This window comes from Talpa occidentalis, unplaced genomic scaffold, assembly GCF_014898055.3.
Source record: "Talpa occidentalis isolate TD23 unplaced genomic scaffold, MPIMG_talOcc4v2.1 talOcc4.13, whole genome shotgun sequence".
Lineage (NCBI taxonomy): Eukaryota > Metazoa > Chordata > Mammalia > Eulipotyphla > Talpidae > Talpa > Talpa occidentalis.
The window spans coordinates 51,952,597-51,972,252 of NW_023601322.1; the positions used below are offsets into that span (position 1 = coordinate 51,952,597).

Sequence of the window (19,656 nt, forward strand, 5' to 3'; positions counted from 1 at the left end):
GGGCAGAGCTGGGTCCCGCGGCCCCGCGAGGGAACCGGGGTTGGCGATCGAGGAGGGCCGGGTGGGGCGCGCGGGCCGCCGGGGCAAGGGGGAGGCGGCCGGGGAGGGGAGCTGGGGAGCTGCAGCGGGGAGGGGCGCAGGGAGCCTCTCCCACCCTGGAGGGTCGGGTGCGACGGGAGGGCGAGGCGGGGTGGCGGGGTGCGACTGGGGGAGGGGGCCGGGGGCGCGCCGACGGCGGGGCGGGGAGCGCGGCCATTGGTCCGCGCGGGCCGGCGGGGGGGCGGCGGGGGGTCGGCCTGCGGAGCCAGCCGCGGGCCGCAGTCGCCGGCGCCGTCCGAAGAGCGTGTGCGGAGCCCGGAGCAGCGCCCGCCATGAGGGAGATCGTGCACATCCAGGCGGGCCAGTGCGGGAACCAGATCGGCACCAAGGTGGGCAGGGCTCGCGGGCCGGGCCGGGCTCTGGGCGTCCCCGCGGGTGGGCGGCCCGCAGGCCTCGGGCCCCCCAGGGTGGGCGGTGAGGCCGCCGGTTGCAGCCCCGCTCCAGCTTCCAGCTCCTCCTCGGCGGCCCCCTGGAAGCCCCGAGGAGCGGCGCGGCCCGGGAGGGGGCGGCGCAGTATCGTGGGGTCCCCGGGCCACTCCACGCCCCCATCCCAGCTGGGAGGTGCCCCCCGAGGCTCAGGGATTCAGCCGCCGCGGCCTCAAACCTCCCACCCGCTCGGGTCGGCCCTGGAGGGGGCGGCGGGAGGGGGCGCCCTGGACTCGGGGTGCTGACCTTCCGCCCTCACCCTCGCCCTGCAAAAGTTTTGGGAAGTGATCAGCGATGAACACGGCATCGACCCGGCCGGAGGCTATGTGGGAGACTCGGCGCTGCAGCTGGAGAGAATCAACGTCTACTACAATGAGTCATCCTGTGAGTAGCTGGGCGCGGCCGGGAGTCGGCCAGCCCCGCCCCGGCCCCGCGGCCCCCGCCCGGACCCCGCGCTCCCCACCCAGACCTCAGCGGCCCCCTCCCGGGCCGGCCCGACCCCGTCAGACTTGGCGGCCGCCTCCAGGGTCGCGTTCATCCCGGCCCAGGCATCACACCTCCGGTCCCGGCGCTGGCGCTAGGGGTGCCGCCCTCACTCAAGGGGACTGGGCTGTAGGAAAAGTTCTCACTGTGTAGAACAGGATACCCGGCTCCTCCCTCGCTCCCCCTGGGGCGGGAAATCCGCCGTCAGTTTTATTTCAAACATGGCTTTGGGCCTATCCGGGTCTGAGCTCTTGAACCAGACAGTGTGGTGAAGTTCGTGGGTCTTGTAGGCCTTCCCTCGCCCGTCTCCTTTAAAATGTATCTCCTAATGGAGGCTGTTGGAGATTTGGAAAACGCTCCCTTCAGTGACTTTTCTGGCCCTTTGCAGCCCTCCAAATATTGACTACACTCCTTCAAAGCTGAAACTACCGCAGTCAGGTTACTGGTGGAGTTCAGTAAGATTGCCAGGCTGTGGTTTATCCAGGATTTGGAATTACACCACTGCTGTCCTGGATAGCTGCATGTCTACTGCAGCTGCTCGCTATATTACTTCAACAACAGTTTTGATTATAAAAATGATTCCTGTTCTTCACAAAACAATAAAAAGCTAAGACATGGAAAGAACACCCAGAACATGACAGATACTGTCCTTCCACACACATGACATGTCCTGAGATAACCACTCTCAGTTCTTGGGAGTCACTTGCTGCTTGTTGACCAAAAGCTGGGAAGGGCAGGATACATACATCAAGCAGCTGTGACAAATGGTCAGGAGGAGCAGGGCATTGAAGGTGAACTTTCTAGATAGATAGATAGACTTTCTAGCATTGAGGAAATTTCCAGTAGGAATACATTGTATTTCCCATTCAGTGTTTGATCCGGGATGATGACTTCCTTTCTTCAACCTGGTGTGTCTCTCACATGCTCAGGAAGTTGTCTGGGAGCTATCATACCGACCTGGTCCTCACTGGGAAGTTTCTTTCCCAATTAGTGCAAGAGTGTGCTGACAAATGAAAATGCCCCACAGCAACACTCATTCATTAATAGATGTCTTCTGGGAATCATGTCTGTAAGTGAGGTACTTGAACTGGATGGTGGGTGTCTGTATGTGTGTGAAGGAGGTCACGGAAAGCAGGAAGTATCATGGCAACCCTGCGATGCGCTGACACATAAAGCCTATTTCCATGAGCACAACTTCCTAACAGGAAAGAAGTGCCAAAATGAGTTGGAAAATGCAAGAGCAGGAAGTCAGGAGACCTAATTTCTCATCCTGCTATTCCTGGAGCTTCCTTGTCCTGCGTGCCTGGGCTAGCTTCCTCCTCTGAACAATTCATAGGTGGACCCGAGGCCCCGCCCAGTGACTTAGTTCTAAGAGAGTCAGGTGCCCTCTTGGAGAAACCCATCGGCATGCGCTGTAGCTACTGGGACTTGCTATTGGGAGGTCTTTCGCTAAAAATTGAAAGTAAGCCTGGTGGGTGGGCTGTCTTCTCTTCCAGCTCAGAAATACGTGCCCAGGGCCGCTCTGGTGGACTTGGAGCCGGGCACCATGGACAGTGTGCGCTCCGGGCCTTTCGGGCAGCTCTTCAGGCCGGACAACTTCATCTTTGGTAGGTTCCGTCTTTCCAGCATTCTTGTCACTTTTTAAACTCCAAACTAATTTATGTGCAAGATTAAAAAGCATCACATGGCATGGAGAAGCTTAAAATGGGAATCAGCAGTCCTTAGCCTCATGCCTGGGTGCCTCTTTCAGTCTTGACTTCTTTAAGAAAGGGACCTCTCTATAACTACATAAAATGTTTATATTGATAGTTCTTGATTAAAAAAAAATCAGACATTGAGCTATCACTCCCCTCACAATAAAGTTATTTCATCATTTGTTTTAGTTCCTATATTGATCATCTTTTAACTTCAGTGAGTTTATATCTGTATTTCTTTTTCCATCATTGTAGACAGCTGTTCTGCTTTCTTTCCAAAAACTGGTGCCATATGGTTTTGTTTTATCAGAACTGAAGAAATCCTCCTTGCCCCCACTTCTTCCACCGAAAAAAATGATAATAGCCCCTATTCCTCTGCGAACTGGTAAAGCAAATAATATTATTAAATGAAGTGGCCCTGTTAGTTTTACCAGTCTCTATCATTCTGGAACCATGAATTTTGAGGCAAGGTTATGTCAAAACATACAAGGGAAGGCAGAATTTTGGAAGATTTTATCAGTACACGAACTGATTATCTTATAGGGGAATCAGCCAGTGATTGGTTAGAAAGGTGACTCAGCAAGATTAATTCACAAAGCACTTATCTTTTTTCCCTGTCACTATGACAACTCACAACCAACAGGACAAACAAAACTGATAACTTTTTCAAGGGTTTTTTTGTGTTGTTGTTTTTGTTGGTTACCTTTACTATTTCAAATAGACCAAGACTAGGCTCTCTGGTGTCGCTTTTCCTACATTATATTTTTGAAATCCACAAATGGGGACATTTAAGTTCTTTACATTTTGTTGAGCTAGATCTTTTTCCTTGGAGATCATAATTGGCCCCAAGCAGAGATACTTCTAGACCCTGGTGCCCGATATGGTAGTCACAGCCATATGTGGCTATTTAAATTTAAGTTCATTAACATCAAAGAAAATTAAATCAGTTCCTCAGTTGCACCAGTTATATTTCAAATGCTCAAGAACTCAATGTAGCCAGTAGCCACCATGTTTGACAAAGTAATGCCAGGACAGCTTCATCAATGCAGAAAGTTCTGTGGAGAACAATGTTGAAAGTCTTAATAGAGTTATTCTCCTAAGTTAGGAAAATGAAGAAAGAACATGAAAAGTTGCAATGTGAAAGTGGCCACTCACAGCCATTTCTCTCTTCAGAGCCAAGGCAGAACCTGTAGGATGGGTGGCAAATTTGAATGTTTTCCATCTGACAATTTTAATATTAGAAACCTTATGTTAATTTACATTATTTGTCAAAAATTGCCACTTTAACTACTAAGAAATGTGCTTAGGTGAAAAATTATTATCAGCAGGAATACCTCTGTTAATCAACAAACACTATTTCAGTGCCTGGAATTAGGGAGTCTTTACAAGGAATTAGGGAATCTTGTGGCTTATTACTGGCTTAAAGGCACTATGAATGGAAATTGAATATATCATCAAAATCTACAATCCATTCTCTTCCTCAGATGATACAGATAAAGATGGTTTAATTGAGGATAACAGATAATCCTTCTGTTATTTAAACTACAAATATTTAGAATGTCTTATACACAATAAGTACTTGATAAATATTGGCAACATTCCAGGAATGCAAGGATGGTTAACATTAAAAAGTCTGTTGATAGATTGATACATCTTAATAGATGCCAAAAATATATATAATTCAGTATGTGTTCCTGATTTGTAGAGGACAAAAAGTAATTGGAAGTAAAGGGAAGTAAGCTGAAGTAGGAAGGAATTTCCTTTTTTTTATAGGGAATATACACCAAACCTGTAGCAGCATCATACTCACTATTGAAACATTAAAATTATTCCCAAAAGTCAGGTACAAGAAAAAGATGTCCACTGTCTCATCTATTATTCCATATTCTGAAGGCTCTAGCTGGAAAACCAAAAATAATACAAATCATTTAAAGGAAAAGACAGAATTGTTATTTGTATATGGAAAAATTGTCTTGGAATACCCAGATAGGCTATCAGCTCAACAACGCCCAGCACTTATATGACCTCAGTAAAGCATCCAAACACAAAATAAAAACTCAGACATTATTGCTACAAAGTGAACAAACATTCTGATTTACCAGAAAAGGGTGGGGGGTCCCCAGAACACTGTATTTCTGGTGCTAAAACTGGTAAAGTCCAGGTAAACTGGGACAAATTGATCACAATAAGGCAATAATCAATTATAAGATGTAATGGGAATATATCCTCTTCACAATAGCAATAAAGATCTAGGGACAAAATTTACTAGTAATTGGGAGTGGATGGAAGTTAACCAAAATGAGGTAATTGTTTTTCTTTTATCAGATTAGCTAAGTATTTCACAAACTGTTAACAGCCAGTGTTGGAAAAGGTATTTGGGGAAAATAACAGTTTTAAACTTAGTATATTTAGCAAATCAAGAATTTTGATCCAACAGTTTCAGTGCAAGCAATTTTCCCTGCAAAATTGTCTGCATGTGCTCCATGGAAACTGCATATTGGTCTCTGAAAGAGCTGAACTTCCTTCAGTGGTGTCTGAGCACTCTGGGTCCCCTGCCCCTACCACCAGATGGGATCACTCTTTCACTTCATGGTACTGCTCTCTTAGCACTCAGTCCTACAGGCCTGACTTGGGTAACATCAGTGTCTATGCTGAAAGGTCCATGCAGGAGGCCTGAATGCAGGAGCCAACCAGGAAGCCCACCTGGGGGGCAGGAATGCGGATACCTGCCTGGAGGACTCAGGCAATGAGCCTCCCCCCTCCCCCTAGGAGTCTCATCTCAGACAAAGAACCTCTACCTGCCCTACAAACTTTTCCCGCCGAGCCCAACTACCCACCTGACCTCTCCTCGCCCTATAAAACCCTGCTTCCCCCTAACAACGTGCGCGGCTTCACTGACCCCCGCCTTGGGTCTGTGAGGTCCGCCTGGGGCGCAATAAACTTTCCCTCCCTTTGAGAAATGTAGCCTGGCTCTCCTTTTCTTTACCGCGCCGAACCTTTCATCTAGGTGGGCTTCCTGGTTGGCTCCTGCATTCAGGCCTCCTGCATGGACCTTTCATATGCTAAGGATAGCAAAAGGACTGCTTCCCCTACTTCACCCGCCCACCCCAGATTTCTTTGTACAGATCTGTGCTAACTTTCACTTTCTCTTACTAAGTGGGTATAGACCCTTAGCAGCAGTTGGTTCTTTCTGGAACATGTCGCTGGGTTGCTGAGTTAATGTAACCAAGAAGGAGCACTGACTTGGGTGAAGGGAAACATGGCAGCCAATTTTAGCTCTGCCCCCCTTAGTGTATCTTTACCTTCTCTGGGAGTGTTCAGCTTTACTGTCTGTGGAGCAAAGGGCTTCCAAGCACCTTGGCGTCCAGGTTCCTGTAAGAATCTAAAAGACATGATGGCCTGTCTTCCTCCACCCCCACCATAAGAACGCAACTTTACAGAGAATCCTGCTCACAGTTTCTTTCCTTGACGTTTCAATGGATTCCTGATAAAAATCTGAGAGACTATCTAAAGTACTTTAACCTGAATTACAATTGATGGACTCTACCTCGGCCTCAGCCCCACTTTACTAAACAAGATGAATATATTTTACCATCAAGAAATAGGCTTCCTTTCGATAGGCAATACGCATATATACATGGTACAAAATTTAAGAGGTAGTGGTTATACAGTGGAAAATTCGTGTTTCCTTTCTCTATCCACTCAGTTTTCTGCTCAAGTCATGTTGCCAGTTTTGAGGGTTCCTTTCTGCGGCATGTATACATTTAGAAGCAAATATGTCAGTTTGTATATATAAACATTTTAAAGCTTTATTATGTAAAATATATTATGCATATCTTTCCTGCTTCTAAGAAGAATGTGAAACAACACAGCAAGAGATAGCCATGGAATGTGGCCATTTAAAACTCAAAGTCAACTGTGAGACTTGATTCTGTTGTGACTGAAAATTAAGCTCTGGGCTCCTGAATATGAAAAAGCAGCATAGTAGGGGATGTGGTTGTCATTGTCTCCTAAGAGGGGCTGTTTCGAGCTTTTAAGAAGCTGGTGCTCATTTATTTTTACTTTGCTCTTTCCAGCAAAAACTAATCAATAATCAAATTATTAAAAATTAAAGACAGTAAAAATTTTCCATATGCTCATCATAGCAGGATTGTTGGCATTGAGGTATATTCCACTATTTGTTTCTTTTTGTTGATTTTCACTAGTTAAATTCTAATATTTTGTCTTTTTTCCCCTCTGAATATTACCTTTTAAGTTAAATTCCATGTAAGTATGCAGCTTCTAAAATCTCTCATTTTTAATAGCTACATAAAGTGTGATTATTTCCTTAACAATGCTGAATAATCAGGGAGACGTCTCTTGCCAAATTTTGCAGTAATATAGAGAGTTCATACCAAAGTTCACTTAAATTTGTTTTTGACTGATCACAGTCTAGATTCTCAGAAGTAAAATTATTAAGTCAAAGAGTGTGGGCATGTCTAAACCCTTTATCCATTTGCTGTAGGCTTTCCAGTGGAGTTAGTGCCTCCTGCGGTGTTTGAAAGCTCAGCTTTTGTTTTTTTTTGTCTGAAATGAAATTTTTTTTTTTGAGAAGAAAATCTCACCTTTGAAGTTTGTTACAGGAACTATAAATAAAAGTGAAATTCTAATCATAGAGGATGCAGTCTAACTAAGTATAACAAAAACAAATATCTATGTGTATGAGTGTCATACACTTCAGTGGTTTCAGTTGGCTGGCATCACTTTATACATTACATAAGACTACCTACTAACTGAGGCATCTGAATTACGGGTTTTTAGAAGACTTAAATACAATATCCAGGTAAGTCTACAACAAAAGGCAGCTCAGCTCTGAAAATGTAAGAATCAAGAATCTCTCGTATGAAGATCATTATTCCCTGTTCTCGTTAAATGTTTCCAAACAGAAGGAATCTTATTTAATTTAATATTAGAATGTCTCTTAAAAGAAATGCATGGCAGTGAATGAAATGAAATGTTTTTAAAAATGTTTCAACCAAATGTTTATTCTATGAAAGATTCTAAGCAATAATGTTGACAATGCTCTAAGAACCATTTTATACAAAATGTAAAAACAATTCTGAATGTGGCATAAAAAGATAAACTTGCACACACCTATAAACAGGACTCTCACATAATAAAACACAAAGACACTACTGGAATGCTAAACGGGGTTGCTCTACAACAAGTGAACCCTGTGTAGCTGAAGCACATATACACACACCTTAAATACTTTTTGAGAGAAAACAAAAAATAATTTCTAGTTCTAATTGTTTAAATGTAAGATGTCCAAACACAACTCTGTTACATTGGGCAAAAGCAATGATGGTTAGACTTAGAGCTTATTAGATAATCTAAGTGAGGATTCAAACTTGGGAAGCAGTTCAGTAGATTTACTCTGTGAGAGTTGTTCCAGTCAACACAAGTTTGAGTTTAGCTTATATAGGTAGAAACTGAGTTAGTGACATTAAGAATGTGACTATTTTTAATAGGAGGAACTTCTAGTTCTAAGTTTTCCTGACCTAAACTTATGCTGGAGTTAGAAAGGAGTGCAAGGCTTGATGTCTTCCTTTCTAATGAATGTCCTGTAGAAGTACAAAGGTTGGGTATGCACTGTTAGGTCTCTCTCTTTTTTTTTTTTTCCATCTGAAAAGAGTGACTTTATCTTCAGGCAGCAGATTCCTGCATATGGGTGGGGTCCCAGTAATTTTACAATATATTTGTTACCAGGAACTGGGTTGTTTGCCTGCCACTTGCCAGAAGCCAAAATAAGCAAAGATGGAGATTGAATCTTTATAACTTGCTTTTTAAAAAAATTATATTTGCCAGCATCATGCTCCAAAGAAACTATTCTAACCCCTCATCTCTAGCTGGCAGTTTTCTAGTGAGTTAAACACAGGCAGTTATTTATCAGTGAGTGGGGCTAACAACTAGGAATTTGAGAAGCCCAGTATCCCCTCTACTCCCCCTCTACAGGCATCTGGATTTTAGGCGCACTTCCCTGGAGTGCTGGGACCATTCAGTCTAGTCCTCACTCTTCTAGGCATTCCCTGAGCTGGGAAGTTAACTCAGAGCAAACAGGCCATAAGTCAAACAATGCGTGTGTGCCGATTCCTAGACTATGCCCGGTGCTCTTTCCACTGACCCCCCTCCCACCCCCACCCTTCATTTTGTTTGCACATGTAACAGTGGTATGTTTTATTTCTTAAAATTGGTATGTGGATATTTGTTAAATTGTTCATCAAGTCACTTAATGAAGCATGGTGACCTGAGATAAGCAGCCTGGGGGTCTTAGTAACAACCTTTTGCTCAGTTCCTTGCTTCATGTTAGACCAGGTACCGCCATTAGGCAGAATGGACCTGGGGGGTCCCATGACTGCGGACCCTTTATTCACTCCTTGGTATGCAACTATACGACTCACCTCTTGGTATGTAGCATGTCATATCTGACCATGTACAGGTGCCAATGCAAACCCACCCGAAACCTTATAGAAACTGAAAGTGTATATAAGCCCCTGACTTCTACAGACAGGGCTCAGCTTTCAGATGTGAATCCACTGAGTCAGCACCGGTGCTTTAAATCTGCTTCTTGTTAGCCCTGGTGTCTAAGTTTCCCTTGTGCCATGTAACGTTTCCAGTGTGTTGTGGAAAGGGCCATGGCACTTGCTTACACACCATCTGGAGGATTCTCCAAGGGTGAGGGAGCCAACACCTCTCTACCTGAGATTTTCACTCTCACAGACCAGACACCTGCTAGGGAACCAGGTCTCCCTACACAGCCTGCAGGGCAGCCAGGACCTGTGAAGTTTTTAGATGGAGTCAAATCTGTGAAACAGTTGAAAGTTGTGGTAAACTAGTACCTCATAGCAGCAGCTTCATCATTATTGTACAAGTTCTCCTTGTTTCAGTTTACTTGAATTGAAAATTGAGTGAGTATACTGAAGGTCTTGCCTTAGTATTCTAGATGTTAGAAAAAGGGATGAAAAAGATTAAGAACAAATTAAGACAGACTTGGTGACCATTTAATTACCTAAATGGTAAATTTACCTCATAAACCTTCAAAAATGCTAGAAATTGTTAGGGGGAAAGGATGTCCTGAGCTAATCCCATGCAGGCTTTGTGGACCCCACCCCCACTCCAGACCAAAGCCATCAAGACATTGGGAAAGACAAATCCCGTCACCACCAAAGGGAAGGTGGCTGGGACCTGAGGGTGGGGTTAAGCAGCCGGATTTGGTATAAAAACCAAACACGTGGGCCTTGGGGCGCTCGGGGGCTCGCTCTCTCGCTCGCCTCCTGGCTTCAGGGCTCCTGGCTGGCGGCCAGCTCTGAGTGCCATTTGGGATTCCTGATCGGCGGATCGGGTAGGACACATTTAAAACTTTGTCTCCCACTTTTCTCCCTGAGCTGTACATTTCCTCACTTGCCCTTCCCTTGTGAATAAACCTTTTATTAGCCTTTCACGTGTGCCTGCAGTAGAGCATTGATAAGTCCTTTCAAGCACGTGGGTGAGGACCTACAGTCAGGCACCCCGTTTTGTATCGGGACTGCCCTATACCAAAATGACACTTGGCACTTGAACACCTCCAGAGTTGCTTGTTGCCATTTTGCTTCTTTGTCAGAACACACATCCACTTTTAATTCAGAATATTTAAAGCTTTACAGATTTCAAGTTTTACAGATTAAAAAGGCTTTAATAGTAGTTTTAAGAAATGGACACTATTTTAAATTAAGAATTGCGAATTGTCTAAATAAAGATGCTTATTTTGTTTAATAACGTGTGTTATGGGGAATGGAGTGCAATCCTGAATTAATATTGTTGACTAAACAGCTATTTTTAGTTAGTTTTAAAGTCATGTTTAGCTTTAAAGTAATTCTCTTGTTAACGAGAGAGGCAGAATTACCTATTTGTTGGAGATGGTTCAGCTCATCGACTTTGTAGCACACTGTTTCAGAGTTAGTGAATTAAAATAAACCGCCGCCATTCCCTTTTTGGCTTAAAAGAAACACTGACTTGGGCCTCCCAGGTGGCGCAGCGGGTTGAGCACCAAGCTGTGAAGCTGTCTGCAGCCTCTGCAGCGCGGGTTCAATTCCTGGCCCACCAGGGAGATTTCCACATGGTGCAGCAGACCCCTCCTGTCGCCCGCTGCTCCCCCCAGCAGTGTCTTCAGTCATCTGCCTGTTCTGTTCCCCGCTCTGTCTCCAGTGAATTCTCTCACCCTCCCGCACCTCTGACCTGTACCCCAGTTCTTGTATAAATAAAATCTTAAAAAAAAAAAAAGGAACACTGACTTGAAGTAATATATCATTTTAAAAATGAAAGTTACCTGCATTTGAGTTTTGAATATATATATATCTTCCCAAAAAATCCTGTCTTAACTAAGTCTTAGTTGTATGGTCATCAGACTTTTTTTCTAGCAAGAGAGTTTCATGGGAAAAAATGAGACCACCGGAAAGGTAGACTTTCCTTTAAGCCTTTCTTTACCTGAAACTTTCTCTTCCAGACTCAGAGCTAGAAGGGGGTCAGGGAACACGTGCTCAGCCTGAGGACTCTGCCCAGAGTGAGAGGGGCCCAGAGGGGACCCAGATCCCCCAAGGAGCCGCCAGGCCCCACCGCCCTAGTCTAGTGATTCGTGGCCGGTGTTCCGTGATCTACAGAGCTGAATTGTCACAAGGCCTCATCACGGAGGATGTGCAACTCATGACCCCCAAATATATAATCAGGAACATCTGTTGCTGTGAGACAGTGGGGAAATATTTTCAGAAGTTACCCACTTCCTCCTTTTGTCAAGAGCAGGGAGAACTTCATGGTGAATCAGGCTGTAAATATTGAGGGAGCTGAATGAAGGCATGAGCTGGAGGGAGGTCCAGTTCTGAGTTTGTGCACTTACGACTGGAACGGGCTTGATTTGCTAATACTATATGTATTAGGTGTCTAATGCCACCTGCTTATTTTCAGTCGCCACTCCATTTTAATGAAATAGTTCTTGGTCTCTTTGTGGTAGTGGCACCTGCAGTCCTACATTGAGCCTAGGATAAGGCTGGCCCTGAGCACAAGACAACCCAGCACCGCCACCTCCTGGCCATGTGTATGGCCTGGCCTGGCTGTGCTTGCTGGGTTGGGTGCTGAGGAGGCTGGACAGGATTTAGGTGGGGCAGAGGCAAGACAATTACCATTTCGAGGCAGATGGTGAGTTTCAATGTGTGATCCAACTGAGGTGAGAGTCTGTTCATAGGGAAAAACACTGTCACCTCCCAAACAAGGAGATGGCCACCTGGCAGGACTGAAGTGGCGGGTTCCCTTCTCCCTCAGTCACAAGGGCCTGTCTACCAAGCCTAGCCACCTCTGTGGGGCAAGGATCTTGCTGAGCAATAACCTTGGTGCTGTTGACAGGGGCAGTGGGCAGAGCTGGGGACTGAGGCTGGGCTCACGGGCAAGGTGGGGCTGACATCCCAGCACAGCAGCACCGGCTGCCAGCTAGGGCTGAGGTCTGCTCAGTCCTGCCATCCTGGGGATGTCAGTACTTCGTATTCAAATGTGTTTTCATTACAAAGGTAAAACTATTAGCATATTTCCCCCCCAAACAATGCAAAGTTTATAGTGTAAAAACAGAAACCTCTCTGGACCCGTGAGATTTGGTTCCCTGGGACAACTAAAAGCTCTAGACAGTGGAAATGTGTCACGCCTGCCTCGTCTATGTACACATATACTTGTGCATGTGTGCGCACGCACATGTGCACACACAGTTGATTTTTTAAATATTTATGTATATTTACATTATTGTTCATTGTTGCACAATGTTTGTTATCTCCTCGCAGGTCATAAAATTCCCACCACCATTTTTATACAATGTATGCTTTATCATCTCAGGTATAGTTCCTGTGGAATTCCCACCACCAGTTCACCCACGTACCATCACCATAGTCCCTTGTGCTCTTCCCTCCCCTGTCTTACTCCGTCTCCCTCCCCCTCCCTTGCAGAATGTCTCTAATTTATAGTTGCCTGCTAATTTTGCTTTTTATTTATTATCATTTTTGTTTCCTGATCCTTTTATTTGGTTCCCTTATATTCCTCCTATAAGTGAAACCATCCAATATTTTTCTTTTACTTCAGGCTCCTGGCTTATTTCACTGAGCACAATTCCTTCCAGCTCCATCCATGTTGCTGTGAATGGCATGAGTTTATCTTTCTTGATTGCTGAAGAGCATAGAGTTGATTTTGTTTTTGAAAAAATGGAATCACGCAATACAAACCTTGAGTTCATTGCTGGAGTTTAGACACATCTTACGGTGTTGACAGTGCTTTTCCAGCATAGAGGTGTCATCCTCCAGTAATTCTCCACTTACTGATGTTTTAAAATTTAGGCATGTTTTCATATTTTAGTTTCTCTGAATTATCATAAAGCACCTGTTTGCTTGCTTTTATAAGCCATGTGTGATGTTAAAACTGCACATCTGCATTAGCCCATCTTCAGAGACAACCAGTCATTAGTTCAGTGTGTATTCAATTTATTTTCTAAGTGCATTTTAAAATACTTTAGTAAAGTTAAAAATGTCCATTTTGATTGTTAGCTAAGTAAAACATTTGTGTGGTTCAGATTCAGAAGGTGTTTACTGAATGAGTAAACTCCTTCCTCCCCCAAGCTGCCGTCCAGGCCTCTCCCGGGAGAGGCTTGGGCCCCTTTGGGATGCTTTGGACGCAGAGATAGCAGAGGCGAATCTGCTACAAGGATCCCATGTACAGTTACTGCCAGCCACACACATACATGGTGTGGGCCTTTGGGATTTTTTCCCATTAACTAATTTTTGAAAATCATTCCATCTAAGTACTAGGGTTGAAAGCAGATAGTATTCCATTGAAAGATATCATCATTGACTTAGCCTTTTCTTTATTCATAGATAGATTATTTTTATTTTTCTAAGTATTACAAACCGTTCCTGCTGGGATATCTATCTAGGAAAATTTATAGAAGTATACTTGTTTAAGGAGTAGTTTACTAATTTTCATAGATGGCGCCAAGTCAGTCTCTAAAAGCTGTCCTCCTCCATGGCTAGGCCTTGCCCCAAATCCTCACCAACGCAGTGTTAGCTTTTGACCTCTGTCCACTTAGGGGAGAAATTGAATCTCCTTGCTTTACTTTGCATTACCTTTATGAGGAGTATATCAAATATTTAAGTTATTTGAATTTTCTTCTCTGTGAATTTATATCTTTTGCCCATTTTCCTAAAGGTTGTTGTTTTCCTGATTTGTAGACCTTCTTTAAATATTTAAGAAAGGTATCTTTTTTTTTTTTTTTTAAGATTTATTTATGCATACAAGAGCTGGAGTCCAGGCTAGAGGCACGGGGCAGGGGGCAGGGTGGGGTTGTGGTGGTGAGAGGATTCACCAGAGACAGAGTGGGAAACAGAACAGGCAGATTCACCAAAGTACACTGCTGAGGGGAGCAGCGGGCAAGTCAGGAGTGGTCTGCTGCGCCATGTGGGTTGCTCCCTGGCTGGCCGGGAAGCAAACTCATGCTGTAGTGGCTGCGGATAGCTTCATCGGTTGCATCTTAACCCTTGCACCACCAGGGAGGCCCAAGGAAGGTATCCTTTACATATGATCCAAGTCAGAATAAGCATATATTTCCAACTTACAGAAGAATTGCAGAATTTTGTTTGTTTTTCTTGCTTTAAAGACATCCAGTTAGATTGGTGCTGTGAGAGATGCAAAGAAACCTGAGGTAACACTCAATCCCCCAAGAGCAGGCCCTTTATAGACTGCAGAATTGAGGGGTACACCCCGCCCTAGGTGCATGAGGTGTTGACCCCCCCTTACCTGCTGCAGCTTACGTTTTTCCCAGGGGGCCATCTCAGTGGTGTCACTGCCATCTTGCTCGGTTTCGCCTTTCTGCGTGGCAGCACTAGGTATGAACCTACCCACCCAGAGCTCAGAAGCTGGTCTCTGGATAGCAGTCGTCAATTTTTGCCACCAGCCAGCTGTAGACAAAAACCAAATTCACATCTTCGGAATGAGTGGGGAGAGGGCCCTGCCATGCAGGGGAGCAGTGTCTTTGCCCACGTGGAGTCCATACAGGCCGTGGCCTCTGCCTGTCTCATTCCCCATGTCCACTTGGCGAACAGTCTGCCCGTCCCCACTTCCACTTGTGCTTAATTCTGTATGTAGGGAAAACTTGATAAAGGGTGCTGAGAGATTTATTTAAAATTTCTATATAATGATTCTTCTTTTCAAAAGTGGAGTTTGATATACCCACTTAATGAAGAAAGATAACATGCCTTTTACTAAGCTTCCTTGCCTCCTAAATAACTTAAAAGTTTAGCTATATAGGGCCTCCCCGGTGGCACAGCGGTTGAGCGCCGGGCTGCGAAGCTGCCCGCATCCTCTGCAGCGCTGGTTCGATCCCTGGCCTGCGGTGAGGGTCCCACATGGCTTCTCCTGGTGCACCCACTGCTCCCCTCAGCAGTGTGCTTCAGTCAGTCTGCCTGTTCTGCTCCCCGCTCTGGCTCTGGTGAATTCTCTCACCCTCCCGCGCTTCTGACTGTACCCAGTGCTTGTATAAAATAAAAAAATAAATCTTCAAAAAAAAAAAAAGTTTAGCTATATGTTAGATTATCTTATTAAGAGTTAAAGTTGTGAAAAACAGCAGTACCTTGTTTTTACAGTATATTAATTACATCATTTCTATCATTTAGTCTGTTCTTACTGGTTTTTGTAAGCTACCTCACAGTATGTTCTAGAATGTAAAGACAGCTCTCAGTTGTTTTTCTAATGTTCTTTGAGATGCATGTTAACATATGGATTAGACTTGAAAAGTCAAGTTTTTCTGGCAGAAAGTGAGTTTGGCCCGGAGGATTGCTTTGTAATGAGGACTGTCTGCCTTTGCTGGTTTGAATAGCTGGCTAACAGTTTTATAACATGAAGAAGCTAGCTCTGCAACCTAAAAATTTTGACAGAAGTATACTTAAAACATTTCATTAAAAAATCATATGGGCAAAGTTGAATTGGGATTACTATTTCTATTTTTATTTGAAGTGTATTGGATTAAACAAATGCCTGTAAGTGAAGGAGCTAGCATCTGATGTCTTGGTAAAGTTTTTCGTTATCTTCCCAAAACATAAAAATTAATACAAGTCAGGTTGTTTCTAATTCTGCTTTTCAAAATACTGAGTTTTTGGCAAAAGGATGATTAAAAATTATCTTTGATGATAGATTATTTAATTTTTGGCATGTAACTCTGAAGATCAAATGATTGGATGGCATTGTTAGAACACAATCCATTCATTCACATACTCAAGTGAAAAGATTTCTTGGTATTTATATATAAATACAAAGAACTAAAATTGATGCCAAACATTGTCTCATTCTGATAACATTTAATATTCATACTTGGATAAATGAACTAACTGAAAAAGGTTGTTAGAACAACATGCTTAAGGGGTTAAGCACAAGGGGTTAATCATAGCACTATGAAGCACAGCCTTCCTGGCTGGCCAGAGAGCTACACACACAGCGCAGCAGACCTCTCCTGTCTCACCCACTACAGTGTATTTCAGTCTGCCTGTTCTGTTCCCCACTCTGTCTCTGGTGAATCCTCTTACCTGCCCCTCTCCATCTCTGGCCTATACCCCAGTTCTTGTATGCATAAATAAATCTTTAAAAAAAAAAAACCAACATGCTTAAAACTTTGTTATCTTAGGATTTCAATTTAGGATTGGATTATTGAATGAAAACACTTATTGATAGAACAGTGTTGTTTTTTTTAAAGGGAGTATATATATTATCGCAGAAATTATTTGCAACTATTTGAATTTATAAGACAAAGTAGAGGTCAGTTGAAAAAAATATGAGGGGCATGTAATGTTTAGATATTTTGAGGGCATATAGAGCAATGGTGTTTGAAGAGTCCTACATTATAGGAAATTTGCAGTGTCCAGAAAAGTGAAAACTGAGTATGTTCATCCAGCCCCTTTTGGCCAGTTCCTTTTAAGTGCATCAATTCACATATAAACTTAGGCCTGTACTTACATGCCTAGAAAACATGCCTTCTCTACTGACAGATCTATTTTTCATGAAATGAACTGAGAAATAGGACTTTAAATTTGTATTAAAAGCCAACCATTCAGGGCCTCCTGGTGGCACAGGTGGTTGAGCACTGTGCTATGAAGCTGTCCGCAGCCTCTGAAGCACTGGTTCAATCCCGGCTGGCCGGAGAGGGTCCCACATGGCACAGACCTCTCCTGTCGCACCTGCTGCTCTCCTCAGCAGTGTATTTTGTCAGTCTGCCTGTTCTGTTCCCCACTCTGTCTCTGGTGAATCCTCTCATCCTCCCGCACATCTGGCCTGTACCCCGGTTCTTGTATAAATAAATCTTTAAAAAAAAAACAAAAACCAACCATTCAGATTGAAAATTTCTTCCATGAAAGAAAGTAAAAAATAGTATGTTTGGCGAAAATGCACCATTATACAGGAAAACAGAGTAATTGGAAGTCTTTTTTTAGTTACTTAAACTTGGATAAAAACACAGAAATCTTTCAGGTATATCAATAACTTTACAACCCCTGGACATGAAGCAATTTGTGGGCAGGAATCACTTCCTGTACTATTTAATTATAATTGTAAAATAAATTGGTGCTCAGAAAAATCTGTTTCAGTAGTTCTGGATGATGAATATGTACGCATGGGGTGGGGGGAGGAAAGGGAGGGTGCCCCATTAATCTGAAAACATATTTCTGTTCCAAAAAGGAAATATTTGGACATGGTACAAAATTCATAATGCTCAAAGAAGGGAAAGTAACTTGTTTTTAAATGTATAACTTTAGTTTCTTTTAAATATTACCACATTCAAAAATTGCCTATTTAAAAAAGAGAATGGGAGTTACCAGGTCAAAAGATGCAACTTAGAAATTGGTAGCTTCTTTATCTAACACAGTTGTACTGTTTATTTCACATGCTCATAGGCAACGTGATGGCTGCGTGCTTCCCTTACCTACCTGTGTTATTATCTAATCATTTCATAGCACATCTTCCCTATCACCATTTTAAAAGTACCATTGACAGTGAGCAACTCCTTCCTGTCCCACCCTATTTGAAAATCATGCTTCACCTCTGTTTTATTCTAGGACAAACTGGTGCAGGAAACAATTGGGCAAAGGGCCACTACACGGAAGGGGCAGAGCTGGTGGACTCGGTGCTGGACGTGGTGAGGAAGGAATGCGAGCACTGTGACTGTCTGCAGGGCTTCCAGCTTACCCACTCCCTGGGGGGCGGGACTGGCTCAGGCATGGGCACTCTGCTCATCAGCAAGATCAGGGAGGAGTATCCTGACAGAATCATGAATACCTTCAGTGTCATGCCCTCTCCCAAAGTCTCAGACACTGTGGTCGAGCCCTACAACGCCACCCTGTCCGTGCACCAGCTGGTGGAGAATACAGACGAGACCTACTGCATTGACAACGAGGCCCTGTATGACATCTGCTTCCGTACTCTGAAGCTCACCACGCCCACCTATGGGGACCTCAACCACCTGGTGTCGGCCACCATGAGCGGGGTCACCACCTCTCTGCGCTTCCCAGGCCAGCTCAATGCCGACCTCCGAAAGCTGGCCGTGAACATGGTCCCTTTCCCCCGCCTGCACTTTTTCATGCCTGGATTCGCACCCCTGACGGCCAGGGGCAGCCAGCAGTACCGGGCCCTGACGGTGCCCGAGCTGACTCAGCAGATGTTCGATGCCAAGAACATGATGGCTGCCTGTGATCCCAGACATGGGCGCTACCTGACCGTGGCTACCGTCTTCCGGGGCCCTATGTCCATGAAGGAGGTGGACGAGCAGATGCTGGCCATCCAGAACAAGAATAGCAGCTACTTCGTGGAGTGGATCCCCAACAATGTCAAGGTGGCCGTGTGTGACATCCCTCCTCGGGGCCTCAAGATGGCCTCCACCTTCATTGGGAACAGCACGGCCATCCAGGAGCTGTTCAAACGCATCTCAGAGCAGTTTTCTGCCATGTTCCGCCGGAAGGCTTTCCTGCACTGGTTTACAGGAGAGGGCATGGATGAGATGGAATTCACAGAAGCAGAGAGCAACATGAATGACCTGGTGTCTGAATACCAGCAGTATCAGGAAGCCACGGCCAATGATGGCGAAGAAGCTTTTGAAGATGATGAAGAGGAGATCAATGAGTAGAGGAATACCCGTCTCAGATAGTTCCATTTGGATATTTTTGTTTTTTCTGTAACTGGTGCATCTTCACTTTAATGGTCTTTGAATGGCGTGCTGGTCTGTGTGGTAATAGCCCCTCACAAATGCAACACAAGTGTACAATCAGTCATCAGGTATAAAGTATATCAAAATGGCAGAGAATTGGCAGTTGGACCCAATCAGAAAATCAAGGGAATTTTTCTAATGGTGGAAGACTTGAAATAACTAATGGGCCACAAATAAAGGACTGAATAAATAAAGCTCACCTCTGTTATATGTTCGGCAATGTCTGAGAATTTGCAGGGAAGTTAGAAACAGCACTTTTCAACCTTTGTGAAGAAACCTGAAGCTGTGTTGTTGCCTTGTACTGAATATTTGATATTGAACTTGGAAACATGTATTCATAATAAAACAGTAATAAAACTTCACTTCTTCCGGCCTCTACTTACTGATAGATTTGTTACTTTGCCTTAGAATGGTTACCAAGACCCTCCTCTCTTCCTGGGTCAACTGTTCCTGCAGTTCTTTAAGAACTCAGAGGAAAGGGCTTTTCTTGAGCTGGAGTCATTAAGGGTGGAAGCCAGATTTTTTTTGAGCATGAAAGTCACACATCTGTTACCCCCACTTGCATAATATAAAACACCTGTTACCCCCACTTGCAGCCTGCACTTAGACCTCCCTTGTAAACTTTCACCAGTTCCCTTTGTATCCTGAGCTAGCCAGTCCTAGCCTTTTGTA

The 19,656-nt window shown here is 44.2% G+C and overlaps 1 protein-coding gene across 1 annotated transcript; it reads left to right on the top strand.

Moving 5' to 3' along the window:
• Positions 1-314: 314 nt before the first annotated feature.
• Positions 315-19,371, top strand: TUBB6 (tubulin beta 6 class V). The gene is made up of 4 exons (XM_037508862.2): positions 315-428; positions 801-909; positions 2,505-2,615; positions 17,840-19,371. Exons 1-4 carry the CDS (start codon positions 372-374, stop codon positions 18,901-18,903), a joined length of 1,341 nt encoding a protein of 446 aa, XP_037364759.1. The 5' UTR covers positions 315-371; the 3' UTR covers positions 18,904-19,371.
• Positions 19,372-19,656: the final 285 nt, after the last annotated feature.